The sequence below is a fragment of the Erigeron canadensis genome, chromosome 1 (genome assembly GCF_010389155.1).
Source record: "Erigeron canadensis isolate Cc75 chromosome 1, C_canadensis_v1, whole genome shotgun sequence".
NCBI lineage: Eukaryota > Viridiplantae > Streptophyta > Magnoliopsida > Asterales > Asteraceae > Erigeron > Erigeron canadensis.
In genome coordinates this window covers 24660252-24680206 of record NC_057761.1, presented here as the reverse complement: position 1 = coordinate 24680206, position 19955 = coordinate 24660252, and the positions used below count along the sequence as shown (strand labels likewise).

The following is a 19955-nucleotide window of genomic DNA, read 5'->3' as shown; positions in this document are numbered from 1 at the left end:
TTATTTACAATGCATGTCTCTTAACTGTTAATATAATTACACTACCACTTCTATTAATAATTACATCGCTACTTCACCGCTTCCACGAGCACCAGCACTACCCGTCGTCACCACCGCCACTACTCATCACCGTCGCCGCATTGTTTAGGTACCTTTCTAATATATTTTTTTTAATTGTTGTGCATACATGGATGCACCCTAGCTTGCTGTACACATAATTTTCCTAAAAACTACATTTAAATTATAACATTAATTCATTAGATTTATAACATTTAAAACATATAAAATATATAATATAAGTACAGTACATAACATAACATGGGCAAAATTTAATAGTTTTCAAAACTATTACTCCGTAATTGATTTGATAAATAAACTAATACCTCAGGGCCTAACTGGAAAATATATCTATATATCTATTAAAAGAGTAGTTATTCTAACATTTTAAAACCTCTTTCAATTTAAAGCTATTTTTATAAATTGACACATAAGCTTTTATCCCATGTATCATTTTTATAAATTTTTATAATAATTATCTTATTTAAACATATTTAATGAATTCCAAAAATTCTATATATGGCAAAGATATTTTAATAAACTCTCATCAAATATTAATATTAATATTAATAAACTATTTTGGTGTTTATGAATTTTTTATGGTCATCGTTTGATTTTGACAAAAAAAAAATATTATTTAAATTTTTACATGTATAGTCAACTGAATCAGGTTCAAGAAAATTATTAACATGTAAGTTTGTTTGTTATTTACACATATAAATTATACTCGGTAATTTATAAATAAACTTTTTATCATTAAGCCAACTCTTTTTATTATCTGTGTCAAAATTATTTTCAAAAAATAAATTTAATAACCGCACATCGTGCGGGTAAAACACCTAGTATATATATATATTTACTACTTTATGAAGCAAAAGCCTATTTTTATTTTTAGAAAGTTCTGCCTTTAAAATACCGAAAGTGCCCTTGGACATTTTATGTTTTTAATGAATTAATTTACATTTCAACCCTTATATCTAAAATATTTTCACTATCACCTTTACATCAACCTACAATCCTAAACCATTGGACACCGCCACCACCACCAATAATACCATCACCGACAACACAAAACCGCCATCCTCGCTAACGCCGCCGCATTGCGCGGGTACCATGCTCGTATATATATATATATATATACTTGTCAACTCGTAACTTTTGACTCGATTCAAAAGCATGATTTTTTGACTCGTGACTTGACTCGTAAGAGTCAGGACATTTTTAAATACTACATAATAATATAATATAGTATAGTATAATTATATATATATGTAACGTTTTTATAAAGACAATATAAGTTCATGTATTATATTAATAAATTTTAGGGGTGAGCAAAACCAAACCGTAAACCACAAAAACCAAAAAATCAAACCACAAAACTGCCTCATAATGAAAAACCGATTTTATGGTTCTTATATTTAAAAAAACCAAATTAATGGTATGGATTTTGGTTGCATATAAAAAACTAAACCAACAAAAACCAAAGCGAACCGCATTATATATTATCAATAAAATTAAATTAAATTTTAATATTAATTTAATTATTATATATTTATATATATATCTCAAGATAGTGTACCCTAGTCTTTCATACGTATATAATGAGCCAGTTCATTTACTTTCGTATTGCTCAAGAAAATGTACCTTAGCCTTTCATACGTATGGTGGGTTATTTTAGGACCACCTCTTATTTTAGGAACAATTAGGACATGTGTTTTTTATAACTTACACACCACCATCATCATCTACTACGATATACAAGACTTTTTTGTAAAAACACTAAGACTTTCCGGCGACGCATGTGTAACTTACACATGTGTAAGACTTTCCGGCGACAGGCCCACAGGAAAATCATGTGTAAGGTAACTTACACATGTTGTGTAAGTTACTTACACATGTGTAACTTACACATGATTTTTCGGCGACGCGGTCGCCGGAAAATCATGGTGATGATCGGAGATGATCATGGTGGTGGTCAGAGATGATCATGGTGGTGTGTAACTTACAAAAAACACATGTCCTAAAATTGGTTCTAAAGTAAATGGTCCTAAAATAACTTGCACATATTGTGTCTATATATATATATATATATAGAGAGAGAGAGAGAGAGAGAGAGGGAGAGAGAGAGAAATTATCACAAATCGTCCCTGTGGTTTGCTCGATTCGCATTTTCGTCCTTGTGCTTTTTTTTTATCATTAGGTGTCCCTGTACTTTTCATTTTTATAGCCAGACGTCCCCGCCACTAACATCCGTCAAAAAAGCTCCGTTAAACCCTTCACGTGTTTTACACGTGAGGGTCTAATTGTCCAGCCCAACTAAATATACAACCATAGGGACGTTTCGATAGACATATATATACCCTAAATTTCTTTTACCCAAAAAGATTATTTACAAATCACAACCTGTTTTCTTTCCTTGTTTTATGTATCCAATCACACTTAATTCTTTCATCACCATATATCATTTTTACACCAATATCAATGTAGAAAAAGAAAAACGGGCAGCCATGCTTTTACATCTACACCGTCTTTAATTATTTATATCCCCAAGTTGTATTCTTCATGATATATAACAGAATATATATATATATATATATATACAAATTTTAAATATAAAAGTTATAGATAAATTTATTTAGACCTCCTTACGAAACAAAGAATTCCCCGTGAAATTGAGAAGCCCGCCGGAATACGGTGAAGATATGACGGCGCACGGCAGCCCTGGTGGATAAGGGTGAGGAGAGAATAGCCTGAGAGACTGGTGGTTGTGATTGTTAATTATTAAAAGGGGTGATTCTATGGTTGAACAGCGGCGGTGGTGGTTGAACGTAGAAGTTCGAACAGCGGTGGTGGCACAGTGGTTGGCTCCGGTGACTCAATGGTGGTGGCATTTCTTATGTTTATCCCATGACATGAATCTTGATTTTTGATTGATTTTCTTAATGTTTTTTAATGGTTGATTTCGATATGTTCTTTATAGGAATTCAATTGTGTTTTTGTAAAATTTTGATGTTTTAGATCTAATGGTGTAAATTTTGAGTTGTGGATCTTGAGATATAGATATTACATGTAGATAAATTTCTACATATGTGTGGTTAAATATATCACATGTATGTGTGTGGTGGTGGTGGTTTTAAATATATACAGTACAACAGCGTTAAAAGCATATAGATAGATTTAGAGGAATGTGGTGGAAAAAGACCAATGTACCCTCATGTGCATTGCATGTGAGGGGCTTGACGGAAGAAAATTAACTGACGTTAGGGTTAGGGACGTCTGACAATGAAAATGAAAAGTACAGGGTCACCTAATGATAAAAAAAAAAGCACAGGGACGAAAATGCGAATCGAGCAAACCACGGGGACAATTTGTGACAATTTCTCATATATATATATATATATATATATATATATATATATATATTGCATACCGTGTTCTCTCAAAATCAAAGTAGACCTGTTCATCATCAACGGTGTTTACCCTTTTTTAGTGTTGCTTCTCCAACCTCCAGTATCACATATAGGGGTGAGGAAAATCAAACCATAAACCACAAAAAACCAAAAACCAATCCGAAAAACCAAACTGCTATAAACCATTTACTATTTGGTTTGAAATTTTAAAAACCCCAACGGTATGAACACGATACCAAGACAAACCCATGGAAATACCCCTTTATGAAAGAAAAAAGAAAACAATAATGGTTTGGTGTTTGGTTTTAACTAAAAATCATACCAAATCGCACCATACACACCCTTAATAAATTTACTAAAATGTTACATATTCAATAGTATTAAGTTATAAACTTACAATTTATCTTCAAATTCGTAATAAATTGATCAAAACTATTTAGATAACACACAAAATAATGTAACAATAAATATAATATATATTATCTATAATAATATTATCATACTACGATAATTACAAATTTGCGACTTGTGACTCAGTCTACGTGTACACATCGACTCGTAAGAGTTTGGACAAAAACGAGTCAACTCTTTTTTGGTGTCAATCGACTCGACTCGTGACTCGTAAGAGTTTAACAACTATGTGTATATATATATATATATATATATATATATATATATATATATATATATATATATATATGAAAATGCAGGGACTAAATTGAAAAAACAAATATATATGTACCATCATCTTCTTCACTAAACAAATATATATGTATTCGTTCATATGAAAGGAACTGGAAAATTGTTGGACTTAAAATTGTTGAATTGAGATTGGCATTGTCAATAGTTGAACTTTGCAGGGCGGCGTTGAAGCGAGACATAGCGGTCGTGTTTTGATGATAGTGGGTATTTGATGCGTAAATGAAAAAAATGTAATTGTGTATTGTTAGGTAATAGTGTTTCTGATATGTAAATGTAAAGATATAAGTGTGTATTATTGGATGAAATGTAGAAAAGTAAGTGGATATTTATAGATTTAAAGATGAAAGATATATTTGTTGTGTTATTTATCTAAAGTTGTGATGATAGTGGGTATTTGCAGGAGATAAATTAGCAAACTAACATATTTCTATAGTTTGAGTCAAATACATCTAACCTTAGGATAATAAATGTTAAGAACATTCAAAATTTTCATTTTTGATGCTTTACTTTATTTAAAACCGTTGTGAATGCTGTATATGGTAGTGGTACCCGTAGTGGTCTTTAGCATAAATCTATTGCGAATGGTCTTAGCATATGGTAGTGGTGCTCGTTGGCAGGAGTGGCTGGCTATCATCGAGCTTAGTCGTATAGATTTGAAAATTTGGTCGTTTGGGCAATGAATTAAGGTGTTGGCATCACCCCTACCCACCAACTTCCAACCAATCCCTTTATATCACTTTAAATTCACCACTGACTCACTACTCATCTAAATTTTATTGGCAGCCTATTGCTACAATTTTATTTTTATTTAAAACTTAAAATCCATTAAAACCAACACATTATATAAATTATTAAAAATATTAAAAACATTACACAAATTAAACAAGTTCGTTGACGAATTTTAATTAAATCCTACAAACTACACGGCCAACCGTATTTCGCGCATAACTCGCGTTTTTTGTTGATGATGAATTTCTTAAATGCCGGGTCGGTATATAATCGTGTGGATACATAACGAACTTCATATCCCGGTTCAGGTTCTCGTCTTCACGAAACTTGAAATACTCTTCGTCTTTTTTCTTTTGAACCTCAAATTGCTCCTTCAGTAGACTTGACTTATCGGCCGTGTAACTAGACAACGTATTACGCACTGAACTTCGACTTGAATCTTCACTTCCCACCTTCTTACCCCTGGATTTCCTTGATGGAGCAGGATCCTCATTCAGACACGGCAACGGAACGTCGAACACCAACTCTTTACTTCGCGGTGTTAGAGTGGTTGACTCGGATGACTTCCCTTTTTTACTCGAATTGGACGATTCTATAGGTTGACCAACCAAAGGTTGTTCCTGCCACTTTGGTTGATCCTTGACAGTATTCCATGCCTTAAAATGGGTGAACGGTTTCTTATATTGTTTTTCAAAATCATCACACGCCTTGGCTTGGATATTAAGGTCGTTACACCCGCTTTCCTTCATACGCACCTACAATACATATCGAAATCAAGATTTATATATATATACTTACGTATCAAAGAGAAAGTAACATACATACTAATCCAACAGTGTATATATACATACATATCAAATGGTGTATATATACATACACCTCGAACAATATACATATGGAAATCGAGATTTATATATATGTATACGTAAACATCAATATTTATATATATACTAGAATTAATACCCGTACGATGTACGGATTCATTAATATATTATATAATTACCTTTTTTGTAAATGACGATTGTTTCGGTCAAAAATTACCTAAGATAATTTTAGAAAGGATTTTAAACAACTAATTAACCAAAGATTTGTAAGTGGGGTTTGGTGTTCAAGGATCTTCAAATAAAAAGGAAAGTTTTCTTATCTAAAATAAATAAACTAAGAGTTTGTTCTAAAAACGAGTTTGTAAAGATCTTTGAGATCGAAATACTTTGAGTAAATAAGAAAACGGTTGAAGATAATGTAAAATTATGCAAAATAAAGTATAAATCTTAACTAAATACGAATAAAAGTAAAGATCTTAATGAAATGCAAATAAAAGTAAAGACACCAGAATTTTGTTGACGAGGAAAAACCCTTGATCCAGTTAAGTGATCTTTGGTAAAAAACCCCAGGAGGATGCAATCGACCCTCCAGTTATTCTTTTATAATGATATGAATGAATGAATAAATAAAGATGCTAGTAAACTAAAGTGTTGTTGTTCTTGATGATTGCTGAATGAATGTTGTTGAAGTGAGAGTGTTGATGTGTGTGTTCGTCCTCAGTGCAGATCGATCTTTCCTTCTATTTATAGAGCTAGACGTTGAACTATAATTCCGAAATATCTGGAATCTTCCTTGAATCACTCTTCTTCGCTGAATTGACTTTACATGACCGTTGTGAATCATTCCTCTTCAAGTAATTCCATTATCAATCCCGATTCTTGTGGATGAAGTGGTAGACTAGCCGTTGTAACACGTTTTTAACATATAACACGTCTTTGACTTGATTCCTGCAAATAAGACTTAATACACTAGACGTATATTCGTTAGTTCGATCTTAGATCTTGAAGATATCAAGATCCTTATAGAACAAGACAATATGAGTTTAACAGCTATATTTATCAATATAGGATCAAGGATCCTTTAATTTCATACAGGACCACGGAGTAACCATAAAAGGACTTAATCTGAAAAATGTATTCAAGATCCTAGTGGCAAAAATTTTGACAGTTCATAAAAAGATGAGGGGTAAAACGTGTATTGATGGGACATCTACAACTACCCTCTTTTATCTCCCATTTACACATGTTTTGACGGTTTACTTCTCTCATTCTATCTCGGGCCATTATCTTCAAACCCTAAAGGTTAGTTTTCTTTCGATCATCAAACTTTCTTTCGTTTTTATTTTACTCAGTGAATTATGCCTCGGTTATCTTCTTCCCGTTCGTCAATTAAAATAAGTAAAGAGTTCAATCCTACATATATAGCTAAAAACCCTAGCAAATGTCTATTCACTGACAGCGATATTGAGAAGATTAAGGGTTATTTTCCCAAAGATACTAAATTTAGGGCTTTTGATCCTACTCTTACTTCAGACATGCAGTCAGATCTATGGGTTTGTTTCCCTGGATTTCCTTTTGAAAACCTCAAACTATCATTCCCTTTCCCCGAATTGTATGACCAGTTTTTTAGGTTTTCTAAATTAGTATACCCACAAGCCATGCCTATGCTATGGAGAACCCTTTATGTTTTGGACCATTTGGTTAAAGAAAAGAAAATTGAATTTAAGATTTCAGACCTTCCCCTAGCATATAATCTACAAAGATTTGGTCCGGGTTACTATATACCTAAAGCTTCTAACAAAGATGAGAGATTAGCTTTGGGGGTTACTCAGAATGACCCATCATGGAAAAGTATATTTTTCTTTGTTTCAAAAAAGTCTCTTCCTAAAGGATTCTATCTGCCTACTGCTTGGACTGAAAAGGGTAGGGATTCATTATTTCTCTTCATTTATTTACTCTAATTCAGTAATTATTTTACCTAATTAGTTGTACTACAGCCAGTCTTGAAGAATTCCCAACCAGCGAGGTTTCCGGGAAAGACAAAGTTGAGGCAATATTGAACCTTCCAACAGGGCTTAGGACTTTTCGGGCTTTACCAGACTCTCCTAGCAGTTCCAGTTCTAACCAAATCGTTCCTATGGCTGGTAAATACTTTTAAACAAATTCCCTATAGTGTAGTTTAGTCATGGTTCTAACATATTCCTCTTTTATATAGAAAATAAGCTTTTTGGGTATGATGAAATTCTTGGGAACATTGGGGCAATCAATCCTGAATCTGCTAACAAAGGCAAGACTACTTCTGCAAATAATACTACCAAATCATCTAAACGTGCTAGAGCTACTCATTCAGCACCAGACCCTGAGGCTAGCAATTTGGTCCATGCTACCCAACCTACACCTATTGCTCAGATTCCTGCTAACATAAGTATCAGCACTGCCCTAGAGCAAGCTGCTATGGTAAAATTTTATTCTCATACATTTCTATCCTTTTGGTTTGAAAACATAATTTAATTATTTTTCACTTCTAGCTATTGAAAACCGTCCAAGAAAAGGTTATTGAGGAAAATCAAAAGATTGCTACCATATCTGAGGAAAAGAAGTCAATAGTTGAGGAAATCAAAGCTCTAAAAACTGAATTGTCAAAGGCCAAACAAAGTTATGCCAATGAAGTCAAAAGTCGTGAGTACTATAGGGAAAGGACAAAAATAGCTGAAGAGAATGTCAAAGAAAAAGTGAAGGAAGCTCTAGATCGTCAGGCTCTGGTATACAAGGATGTCGTTACTCGTGTTGTTCTTCAGGCTAAGATCGCAATGGCTGCCGAAGCAGAACAAGAAGGTTTCCAAAGTGAGAAATGGACAGTAACAGAATGGAAGGACAAGGTGGAATGGTTGAAGAAGAACTCTGATTCATCTAAGTCTAAAGGTGAGGATTCTGCTAAAGCTACAGTTTCAACCAAAGGAGATGATTCAAACAAACTAGTGGAAGTTTCTGAAGATGAAGAGAAAAAGGAAGAGGAGGTCGCGAAGGAACAAGATGCGGAGCATGTCGAAGAACACATGGATGAAGCTTAATTTCATGTTTTTAAGTATTATGGACAACTTGTTTATTTCTTAGGAGAGTGGTGTGTACTTTAAAACAATTCTGACGGGGAGTGGCTAACCTGGAATGGTTAGTCATGGTGGTATATTAAAAATGGTTTATTTGGGCCATTTTAAACTTATGCTATACTATCTATCGTACTTTCTTAGTTTAACTAACTGTCCCAAGTAATTTAGGCATTACTTTTAAAATATGGTTGAGATAATTTAGGGATCTCAGCCTACTTATATCTATATTTTCTTTGTTGCTCACTATTTACTTTTAATCATGAATCATTCTAAAACTACTAATATTTCGAATATCAAATCTGAATCCTCTAACCTCAAAAGCTATGAGGATGAAAACTTTCATCAAAAGCTCAACGAAGTCAAGGAAGAATTCGATTCGGTAAACATATACTTTCCTATTTCTGGTTTTCAATTTCTTTATGTTCTAACAAGTTCTGTTTTTATCTTAGAAATTAAAACAATTGATTGATTGTTATGAGCATCAAATACAAGTGAAGAACCTAACCATTGCTCTTCTAAGTAAAGTTTCTATCCTACGAAGGGAAGCATTAGATGATGCAGTTGCTGAAACATCTAAAGCTAGATCTATACTACACAAAAACATAGCATGGCATTATGCAGAACATGAAGCATTACTAAAGGCATTTTATATGGACGCAGCCATCCAAGTCCTAGAGGCTAAGTTATTAATGGTAGCAGAGGCTAATACTATGGGTTTAGAAAATCCTAATTGGGATGTCAACAAGTGGAGTAGTACATTATCTAAATTAGAAGAGTCATTTGCTAAGGAGGCATTTGCTAGTAAATTAGACCAACATAAGAAATCATTGCAATTATTTTAAATAATGTACCTTGGCTTTGTTAATTGTCCATAAGGGAATCCGTCTTTCATAAGTCAAGACTTTCGTATCTCTACTTTATGAACCTGCACTTATGACATATCTTCCAAGAAATATCTATTCAATGTTATTTACTTCCCAATGTACTTGTGTTCACACTTCTCCTGCGCTTTGATTTGACTATTGACACTTAATGCACCGGTTGATATTTTCTGTTTGCTCTATATATATCTAAGATAATAAAATCCTAACACACAACTTTATGCCTAGAGAACACATAAAGATTATCTTCTCTTTTTCTATTAACATTTACAACTATAGCATGGAAACTGAATCATCATTTAGACGCAAAACTCCTAAGAGACTTAGGGATCAATCTATTTCAGTAAGTATTTTTCTTAATCACATATTCTGATCTTCTTTCATTTTTCTTAAAACTTTTATCTTTCTTTCGCAGCTTATCGAAAAGTTATCAAATGCTTATGAAGCAGAAATCTCATACAAAATAATGCAAATCGACTCCTAAACTCAGTTATGGACACCAGAAACAAGACCTTAAAAGAAATGGCAAGTTTGAGGAAAGAGCTCGACGATACTAAGACGGAGGTTAGAAATTTAAAAAGCTTTTTGGGGTGGCTTAAAATCAAATATCCTCAAATTTTTGGTGAAAGTGAAGCAACCGAAGAAAGCAAACTGGGAATTGACGTTAAAGCACCTTCTTATAATCACCATAATAGGAGGCCTTTTTCTTAATTCCTATTGTAATTATTTTAATATTAATAAATATCTTGGATTTCATACCTTTCTTTGTCGATTGACACTTACATGGATCTTTATTCGTTTGACTTCTTCCTGTTTTCCTGTGAGAAAGCATTGACCATAATACACAAGAATCAAGCAATTTAATTGTTAATCCTTTGTTCATTAATCATTTTTTCCTTTAATAGAGATATTATCTCTATTCTTTTTTGTATGATCGTAAAGATCATGAACCCTTCTTTCCATTGATTGAAAAAATCAACAACCATTTATTTTAGTTCCAATTGTGAGGGTCTACCCACAATCAAAACTTTTTTTTCTAACATGCGTCCCGGGCGAAAAGAGGTGTACTGTTAAACCTCAGTCGTTTTCAGAAGGTGTTTCCCTTCAACCCTTTATTCGTTTTACGGAATTCAAACTTTTGTAAGAAACCGTTTCAACTTTATACCTTGTGTAACAACTCATGATCTTCATTTGTCAAGATCCTGGATATTGATATTCCTGCAATTGCGTTCCCAAACAAAAATACACACTAATAATTCATGTTAACCTCAATGGCTAATCACGACTCATAGTTTCACATTAGTAATAAGAATTAACTACTTAGAAATTAATCTTGGGTTAAACTCCAATTTTTATTAGGAAGTATCTCGTCTAACAAACCTTTATGTATTAATCTCCATAATTCATAATTAAATGCTATACATTTTTCAGTTTCATGACCAAAAAATTCCATGAAAAACACACCATTTATTCCTTTCAACATGTAAATTTCTGGTTATTGCTTTTGGCCAATTAACTTTGTCCCCCAGACCTTTCATTATAGTTATAAGGCCAGATAAATCGGTCGTAAAATGATAATCAGAAAATTGCAAATATTTTCTTACATTCTTACCTTCATTGTTTATACCTGAATCTTTATGGATTTTGTTAAGTGGCTTAATCTTCAGGATACTCTTCTTGACCTTCACTACTGATTCCTTTTTGATTTTGGGCTTCACTACATAATTCATCACTGATTCATGTGATTCTTGAATTTGCTTGTTGATTCTTATTCCAGACACTTCTTCATTAATTCGATCGAAATATCTCTTCCATATCAGGGCTAAATAAGGATCTATAGATGGTAAGCCTTTAGTATTCCCTTTCAAAGTTTGTTCAGCTAGAGACCTTGCATTCTCAAGAGATTTCTTAAACTTTCTTTTACGTAAGGATAATCGTACATTGAATTAAAAGAAAAAGAATTTTGAGATTGATCAGACATGATTTTGGAAAATAATTTTCAAAGAAGATGCAAAAAATAATTTTTCAAAGATGATGTAAAAAGAGATTTTCGAAAGCAAAAATGTTTGATAAATCCAAATCTTTTTCAGCAAAAACACCTTTTTGCCCCACGGTGGGCACCAAATTATTTCGGTCAAAAATTACCTAAGATAATTTTAGAAAGGATTTTAGACAACTAATGAACCGAAGATTTGTAAGTGGGGTTTGGTGTTAAAGGATCTTCAAATAAAAAGGAAAGTTTTTTTTATCTAAAATAAATAAACTAAGAGTTTGTTCTAAAAACGAGTTTGTAAAGATCTTTGAGATCGAAATACTTTGAGTAAATAAGAAAACGGTTGAAGATAATGTTAAATAATGCAAAATAAAGTATAAATCTTAACTAAATATGAATAAAAGTAAAGATCTTAATGAAATGCAAATAAAAGTAAAGACACCAGAATTTTGTTGATGAGGAAAAACCCTTGATCCAGTTAAGTGATCTTAGGTAAAAAAAACCTTGGGAGGATGCAATCGACCCTCCAGTTATTCTTTTATTATGATAGCAATTCGATGAACAAGTGTTTACAGTGATATGAATGAATGAATAAATAAAGATGCTAGTAAACTAAAGTGTTGTTGTTCTTGATGATTGCTGAATGAATGTTGTTGAAGTGAGAGTGTTGATGTGTGTGTTCGTCCTCAGTGCATATCGATCTTTCTTTCTATTTATAGAGCTAGACGTTGAACTATAATTTCGAAATATCCGAAATCTTCCTTGAATCACTCTTCTTCGCTGAATTGACTTTACATGACCGTTGTGAATCATTCCTCTTCAAGTAATTCCGTTATCAATCCAGATTCTTGTGGATGAAGTGGTAGACTAGCCGTTGTAACACATTTTTAACATAAAACACGTCTTTGACTTGATTCCTGCAAATAAGACTTAATACACTAGACGTATATTCGTTAGTTCGATCTTAGATCTTGAAGATATCAAGATCCTTATAGAACAAGACAATATGAGTTTAAGAACTATATTTATCAATATAGGATCAAGGATCCTTTAATTTCATACAGGACCACGGAGTAACCATAAAAGGACTTAATATGAAAAATGTATTCAAGATCCTAGTAGTAAAAATTTTATCCCAAACAACGATTGAAATGTATTGATTAAAAACAATACTTTTATATGTAATTATTTTTATACTTAATAAAATATGTTAATAATTCAACTTTGTTAAACAATTAAACATACTAATTAAAAAAAAAAAGTTTTAAAACTTCTATAACTCTGATTTTAATTTGTTGGTAAATTAATTTCCTAAACATTCAAATGATTATTGTTTTTCACAATATGTAATTACACAACAATAATTGTCATGTTAATAATTCACAAAATCGGTTAGAAGATTATCTTTATAAATGGATGAATACGTGTAGATTAAAACAAATATTTAACAGTTTAAAATCTACTGAGTTGACACTAAATCTAAATCATCAAAGCCAACACTAAGCTTGCCTCTCTTAACAAAAACTTTTTCTTTTTTAGTTTTTACCATGATCAAGAATCTTTGCCAAACTATTGTTGCTGTTTTGTTTTGCTATCAATAAAAACAAAGCAATTCCCTTTTTGGTTTTCTTCCCTTCGGCTAAATACTAAAGTGATAGAATGGTTATGCATGGAACAAAGAACCAATCATATCGTGTATATATTATTTATTTAGGTTTAAATTATTAATATATATTCTGGAAAGAATAATTTGATATGGATTAAAACTCTTTTTAATAAATAGTTAACATTAATTTAGTCACCATTACTCATGTAATTAAAAATTAGGAATTCTAATTTGATTTGATTAAAATACTAAAAGGGACACTTGTTGCTTAAGTAATGTGCCATGTGTCGACTAAATAACATCTTTCAATCCTGTTTTAGTATATTGGTAGATATACTCAGAAAATGTATAAGCGTGTATATATATATAGTGAAAAGTTATTTTGAGAATCCTTCTTTTTGCGAGAACCTTTGAGAATTTTTCAAATCAAGCCCAACCGATAATTATTTTTTACATTAAAATTGTTTTTTGATTGTTTTCTAAATAACTAATGTGTAATTTTGAAGTTTATAATTGTGTGGAGACATAGATTATCATCCGTTATACAATTATGTGGAGATTTGGATTTTTGATCACATGTGCACGAATATTGCTATGATTGCATATGATCATAGTCAAAACATCATTTTGAATATATATATATATTATATATAGAGAGACAATCAAATAAGAACAGTCTTAAAATAAGAACGGTGAGAACACTTAAAAAACATCATTTTGATGCATTAAAAGTCCATAAAACTAACATAGTGCATAAATAATCATCATTATTTAAGTGTATAATAACACATTGGCATGTCAAAATCAAGAAAATCATATTATTTGTTTTGTGCATCCATCTTGGATGCATATTCTTCAAAATGATGCATCCACCAAAAAACGTGATTTTTTCGATTTTGACGGATCGATGTGTTTTTAAACACTTAAATAATGATAATTAGTTATGCACTATGTTAGTTTTATGGACTTTTAATGCATCAAAATGATGTTTTTTAAGTGTTCTCACCGTTCTTATTTTAAGAGTGTTCTCACCGGAGTGTTACACTGCATGGATATAGTATCCATTATATCTTTGCATTAGGAGGATGCATAGCGTTCCATTTTGAGTTCAATTGAACATTCGTTCGCGGGGCTTTTAGCACAAGGCTTTCATAATGTTTCACGATCCGCCTCCAAAATCCCATCTTCGTTTGACGGACCCCGACTTGTTTGCCAACCGACACCTTAATCCAAGTTTTCGCCAACACTTCCTCCTCTACGGTGTCCCAAGCTTTCCTATCCGGTTTCCTAGGTTGCTCCACCGGCTCCACTTCTTTGACTTCTTCTTCTTCTTCTTCATTGACTTGGGTCTCCTGGACGGCTTCAAAATCCTCGTATTATTCATTTTCATCTTAAACAGGTTGAGGTTCACAGGGAGTCCAAAACGAGTCAAGCTCACCCACATCATACATCTGAGAAGAATGTTGCACTGGTTAGGACATTGGACATCTAGTATATATCCGATGTATCGACCATACATGGTTTGTAAACGGATGTACGCCATACGCGGCGGACGACAAACGGGTTGGATTTAAACACAATGCCGCCTACATTTTCCCCACGTGTTCTTCAAAACTCGTTTGGTTGATCTAGGTATTTGGATTTGATGTTCAAAAATGGTGGTGAAGAAAACGGCTTGAAGGTTTGCCGGTTTGAGTTTTTGGTTTGAAGTTCTAAAATGGTGGTGAAGTGATAAATTATTTGGAGAGAGGGTAGAAACTTTTTAAAAAAAGGAATATAGCCGTTGGCACCTCTAACAGTCACCAACGACCAGGCCTCCACGCACATGGCTTCACCATGCAAAACCGGCCTACCACGCGTGGTCACCCATCAATGGCGGTGTTTCACGCGTTGTGACCACCCACCACCCGCTAATACTGCATACGAAGCCAATGCTCTTAGATCTTATTGTTATTCTAGGTCAGGTTCCTGTCCTGGCGACTATTAATGAGTGGTGTATTATTTTTTTAGTATATGCGATGGTGTCCAACAACAATTTCTAGATTTACTATGGCTTAATAATAATAATAATGAAAAAAGCAAGAGAAATACCACATTATCTAGCAACTAGCCATACATATACTATATCAAAAGCAACCGTCATAACCTTTGTTTTTGTTTCTTTTTTCTTTCGTCTTACTGCAAAGTCTAATATCAAATCCTATGCTAAAAAAACTGAACTCCGGCAACTAATTAGCCGTTTATAAAGGGCAAAGAGTAGTGACATGGCATACAGAGCATACCTGTTGAGGAAGTTTTTAAAGCTCAATTGGTGTTAATGACTTGAGCGTGCAATTGCAGAATCAGATATGTATATGTACATATATATATACAAAAAATCAACAACTAAGAAATCTTAATGAACACAAACTGACTATTAGAAAGTAGAAACTATGCCAACAAGGTCCTACAAAGGTTCTCAATTCTAAAGTCCAAACAAAAACATGCTCCAAAAGGCAAAATTTTGTTTGGGCAATATGTAAATGATTGATGTCCCACATTGTTTCAAATATTCTTGCCTCTAATAGGCAAGAATGCATCAACTACAAGAACTTGAACCATTTGGTGGCTCCATATACTGATACAATGAACAATCCCTATTGAACCTCAAAATACGCACTATTCTTAGACGGTGTTTATGGTGCCGAAGAGTTCTATCTTGGAGTCGGTCTTCCTTGAGGAGTTATTTGCATCGGATACTGCAAATACCCAAAAAGAAGATTCATCAACTTGTATTAAAAAATTAAACTTGTTCAATCTCTAGTGTGTAAGCAGAGAACAAAGCTTAACGTCACCCAAAGAATACTAAATGCCTAGCCATTTTTAAGAGACCTGGATCATCATTGACATAATATAGATGTAATCACATCTAAAAGATAATCAAAAGATGTGAACAAAAAGTGTTCTCGGTCAGCTCAATTCAGTTCCATGAAAACCAAAAATTACCCTTTTGGCACACAATTGAACCCGTCCACCCAGCCCATTTGGCCAACTCTACTATTTGGGTTCAATTTAAAGCGTCAAGTAAGTACACTGAACAAAAGACTATTAAGTATCTAAGTAAAAGTTACCTGCATCGTATATGGTGAGCTTTGTGCCATGAAACCAAGAAACTCTTGCTTCTTTACTTCAAAGCTGTACTTTACATGGGATAACATTGCCTCTTCCCTTTGTATATCTTCCATCATTCTTTCCCTTTTCCACTTAAGCTCCTTCATTTCCTTTTCAACATCAAGATAGGCCTCGGGTAGATAAGAAACACCAGAGGTTATTGGGAATTTGACATCTATCTCTTCCCTAAGTAAAGATGAATTGAGACATAAACATATCAACCAGATAATTACATTCAACATCATATTTCAGAATATGAGCACTAAAAACAACGCATATGGAATATGAAACTCTGCATCTTAAACTCATTAAGGTGCTGAAAATACATCTTTGAGCACCATTTATGGAAGAATACAAGTGGGATAACCTTCAGATATCTTCAACGGGTAACTCACCCTGACCTTTTTATGCACATAATCACTTAGGTCGTTTCATTTAGAAAGCTAGATTACTCGCACAAATAATATAAAACAGGTTAAAATTTTTGAAACAGAAACTGCTTCCGGTGAAACAAACCCAACATACATATCGTACAAATGAACATGTCCAGCCCACCAATTATGCCACATCTATCCAGAATACTTAATATAGGTGGGACACGCCATGTATGTGGATGTAAGTTTCTTAGGAAATGATGATTACTTCAAAACATTAGTATTAATCTTTAGCTTACCGAGTGCCAAGGGAATATACACCGGTACTCTTAATGATCCCCCCATCCAATGAAATGGCTCCATCACATATACAAGGAAGGGCCTGTAACATTTCCGTTCTGGTTTTATAAACTTGTAGTCGCGAGAACAGAGTATAAAAAAGAGTCTCTCTCAAACCGTTGCCATCATGTGTTAGATAGAACAGATGTCCATTATCAATATGGATCATATTGACAGCAAACCCAATGAACCCTGGTGGAGTTTCACCATTTGGTAATCTTGGTTTGGAAAGATCGAGCCTTTTTTGCTGGTCATTAGGCATAAACTCACCAATATACGGCCTAATAACATACACAAAAAGAAAAAAAGAGGCCAAAAGCATCAGAGAATACACCAACAAACATCCAACCAAACATATTACATTGGATGAGTGACTACAAAATGGGGTGGTCGGACGGGTTGGTTGAGAGGTCACAAAGGGGTAAGCTTTTGTATGGGTCACTACAAGTCAGGTTGACCCAAAACAACTATCCCCAAATATTTGAAAAACACTCGGTGTGGAATTATGACTATAAAACTAATTTTCAGTCATAATAAAGTTAAATGACTGAGGAAGTTTTGTGCATCGTGGCAACTTTCAACCGGCTTGGCCAGCTCAATTTCCAACTTCTACATAGAACAATAGGGATACATACCTCAAATTTTCAAGACAGATTACATTGAACCGTCCCTCCAAAGTTTGTCCAATGGCAGTTCCAAGGCCATAAAGGCCGGAACTTTTATTTATGCCACCTTCTTTGTCATATGATACCAAAGCTTTAATGCCATCATATGAAATACAAACTAACGACATCATATTATCCAGCCCAATGTACTCCGATAAAAGCCTGCTCTCAATAAATATAGATAGAATAAACAATAATGTACGTTGTGACGATTTCTAGCAAGACTTAAAGAAACAAATCATTAGATATTTTAATAAACATAACCTTCCAAGATTGTCATCATTAACTTTTCCAAGAGTAGCCACAACACCAAGAATATCCTTGATATGAGCAGCTTGACTACGATGACGTTTCAGCTGGTAAAAAATGGCAGCTGCTGATTTCTCATGTTTCATAATATCCCCAATTGTTGCCTCCTCACTTTGCATATGTGAAAGATCCTCATCTTCTATCTTCGGTGCGGTTGATGAATGATACTTCCCCAACGTAACTAAGACCCAAATAACGGAAAAAAAAATTAGCAAAACAAAAACCAAAAGATTGTGAATATACTAATCATGAGATGGGCAAGGTTAAAGAGAAAAGTCTCATCTTATGGAAAAAATGGCAGGATGATATATAAAAACGACAGCTTTTTGGGTCCACACTCATAATCCTTACCCAGCACAAGATACAAATTACATAACAAAGCATTAAAAGCCATACCTTGCATATCTGTAATAACATCATCTAAACTGTTTTTATGAGTCTTCAAAAACTTGATATTATCTTCATGTTGTTTAATTTTCTTTCCGATCAACTTCATATCATTCTCAAGTTTCTACAAACATTTAAAAAGAACCCAAATCAACATACCACCTAAATCGATAAATTACCAAATAGTAAATAAAAAAGTACTAGTAAAATGTTATTAACAACAACAACCTTAGAAGGGTTAACAATTGTTTCCGATTTAGAAACCGAATCAATTTCCGGTCCATGAACATTGGATGATGGCAAGTCATTGTGACCACCAAAATTCATCGTCGGTGGAACTTGTACACTTAACGCATTTGTTCGAATTGGCATCTGACCAAAAAAAATAGATAATAATTTACATATAGAATTCGAATCAAATAACAACACTTAAAAATATACATAATAATGCATTATGTATTTTTAACAACTAATGAAATCCCAAAAGTTCCTAATATATTTCTAATTTTCTATGCATATAATTTCAAAAATTATTATGTTTATATATAAATTCCCAATTCGGATAACCGGAGTCGAGTCCGACTCTCCAAAAACTCCTGACTCCCACTTGCCCCACCGAGTCGAGTCCGAGTCATGAGTTCTCCAACCTCACACTTAATTATATATAATGCATTATGTATATTAACAGCTAATGAAATCCCTAAAGCTAAATTTAATATAGTAACACATCAGTAACACAAATTATACATACAGATGTTATATATATATATATATATAGATAAATGAGAAAGGATTAGTAAAAGGCAGCATGCAAGGGATTATATCGGCAAAATTGTATGTATAATAATGTAATTACAAATAATTAATTCGTTTTTTTTCCTGATTCGAAGTGAGAAAATATCTATTAAGAATTTAAAAAAAAAAAAAGAAAGTGAAACCCTAATTAAAATTAAAATGAAATAAAAAAATTTGGGTACCTGTTGTTGACTAGAAGTATACATTGTGTGAGTGTTTGGAGGGGATCCGTTCCGATGAGGGTCTGATTTAAAAGGTGGGTGCGGGGTGGGATGTGATGATGTAAACTTTAGATTTTCTTTGTCAGTACAAAATTAGATAAACAAGGGGGAATGTTGAAATTTATATTTAAAAAACTATTTATTTATAAAATAAATTTATATATATATATACCAATAAATTAAAACATTATTGTGTTATTTTTTAATCGACACGTGGCATAATATTTAAACAACATGTGTCTTTTTTAGCATATATCCTAATTTGTATCTTCCTTATGTACTAATCAAATCTACCAATATATATAACATGGTGCTAAATTCATTTATAAATAAACAAAAACTCTTGGATAAATTTCATCTTTGATTTAGAACCATTAAATCAAATTTAATTATTTCATCTTTACTA

The 19955-nt window shown here is 33.0% G+C and overlaps 2 protein-coding genes across 2 annotated transcripts; both read right to left on the bottom strand.

The window, feature by feature from the left end:
* Positions 1 to 5074: 5074 nt before the first annotated feature.
* On the bottom strand, positions 5075 to 5647 carry LOC122587828. The gene has a single exon (XM_043759994.1). The coding sequence runs from the start codon at positions 5645 to 5647 to the stop codon at positions 5075 to 5077; it is 573 nt and encodes a 190-aa protein (XP_043615929.1).
* A 10057-nt stretch (positions 5648 to 15704) lies between these two features.
* Positions 15705 to 19632, bottom strand: LOC122582215 (protein DEFECTIVE IN MERISTEM SILENCING 3-like). Its single transcript, XM_043754579.1, has 8 exons — positions 19511 to 19632; positions 18762 to 18905; positions 18543 to 18657; positions 18102 to 18327; positions 17808 to 17999; positions 17133 to 17453; positions 16420 to 16645; positions 15705 to 16047 (listed from the first exon to the last, which is right to left on the bottom strand). The coding sequence occupies exons 1-8, from the start codon at positions 19532 to 19534 to the stop codon at positions 16003 to 16005; spliced, it is 1293 nt and encodes a 430-aa protein (XP_043610514.1). The 5' UTR covers positions 19535 to 19632; the 3' UTR covers positions 15705 to 16002.
* Between the last annotated feature and the right edge of the window lie 323 nt (positions 19633 to 19955).

What these genes read in the sequence shown, in the direction of transcription:
- LOC122587828 (XM_043759994.1), bottom strand. Translation starts at nt 5,647, where the DNA reads ATGAAGGAAAGCGGGTGTAACGACCTTAATATCCAAGCCAAGGCGTGT.
- LOC122582215 (XM_043754579.1), bottom strand. Translation starts at nt 19,534, where the DNA reads ATGTATACTTCTAGTCAACAACAG. An exon ending in TGTTATTACAGATATGCAAG is followed by an intron (nt 18,328 to 18,542) that starts GTATGGCTTTTA and finishes TTTGGGTCTTAG; the next exon opens with TTACGTTGGGGAAGTATCAT. An exon ending in ATCTGTCTTGAAAATTTGAG is followed by an intron (nt 17,454 to 17,807) that starts GTATGTATCCCT and finishes GTATGTTATTAG; the next exon opens with GCCGTATATTGGTGAGTTTA.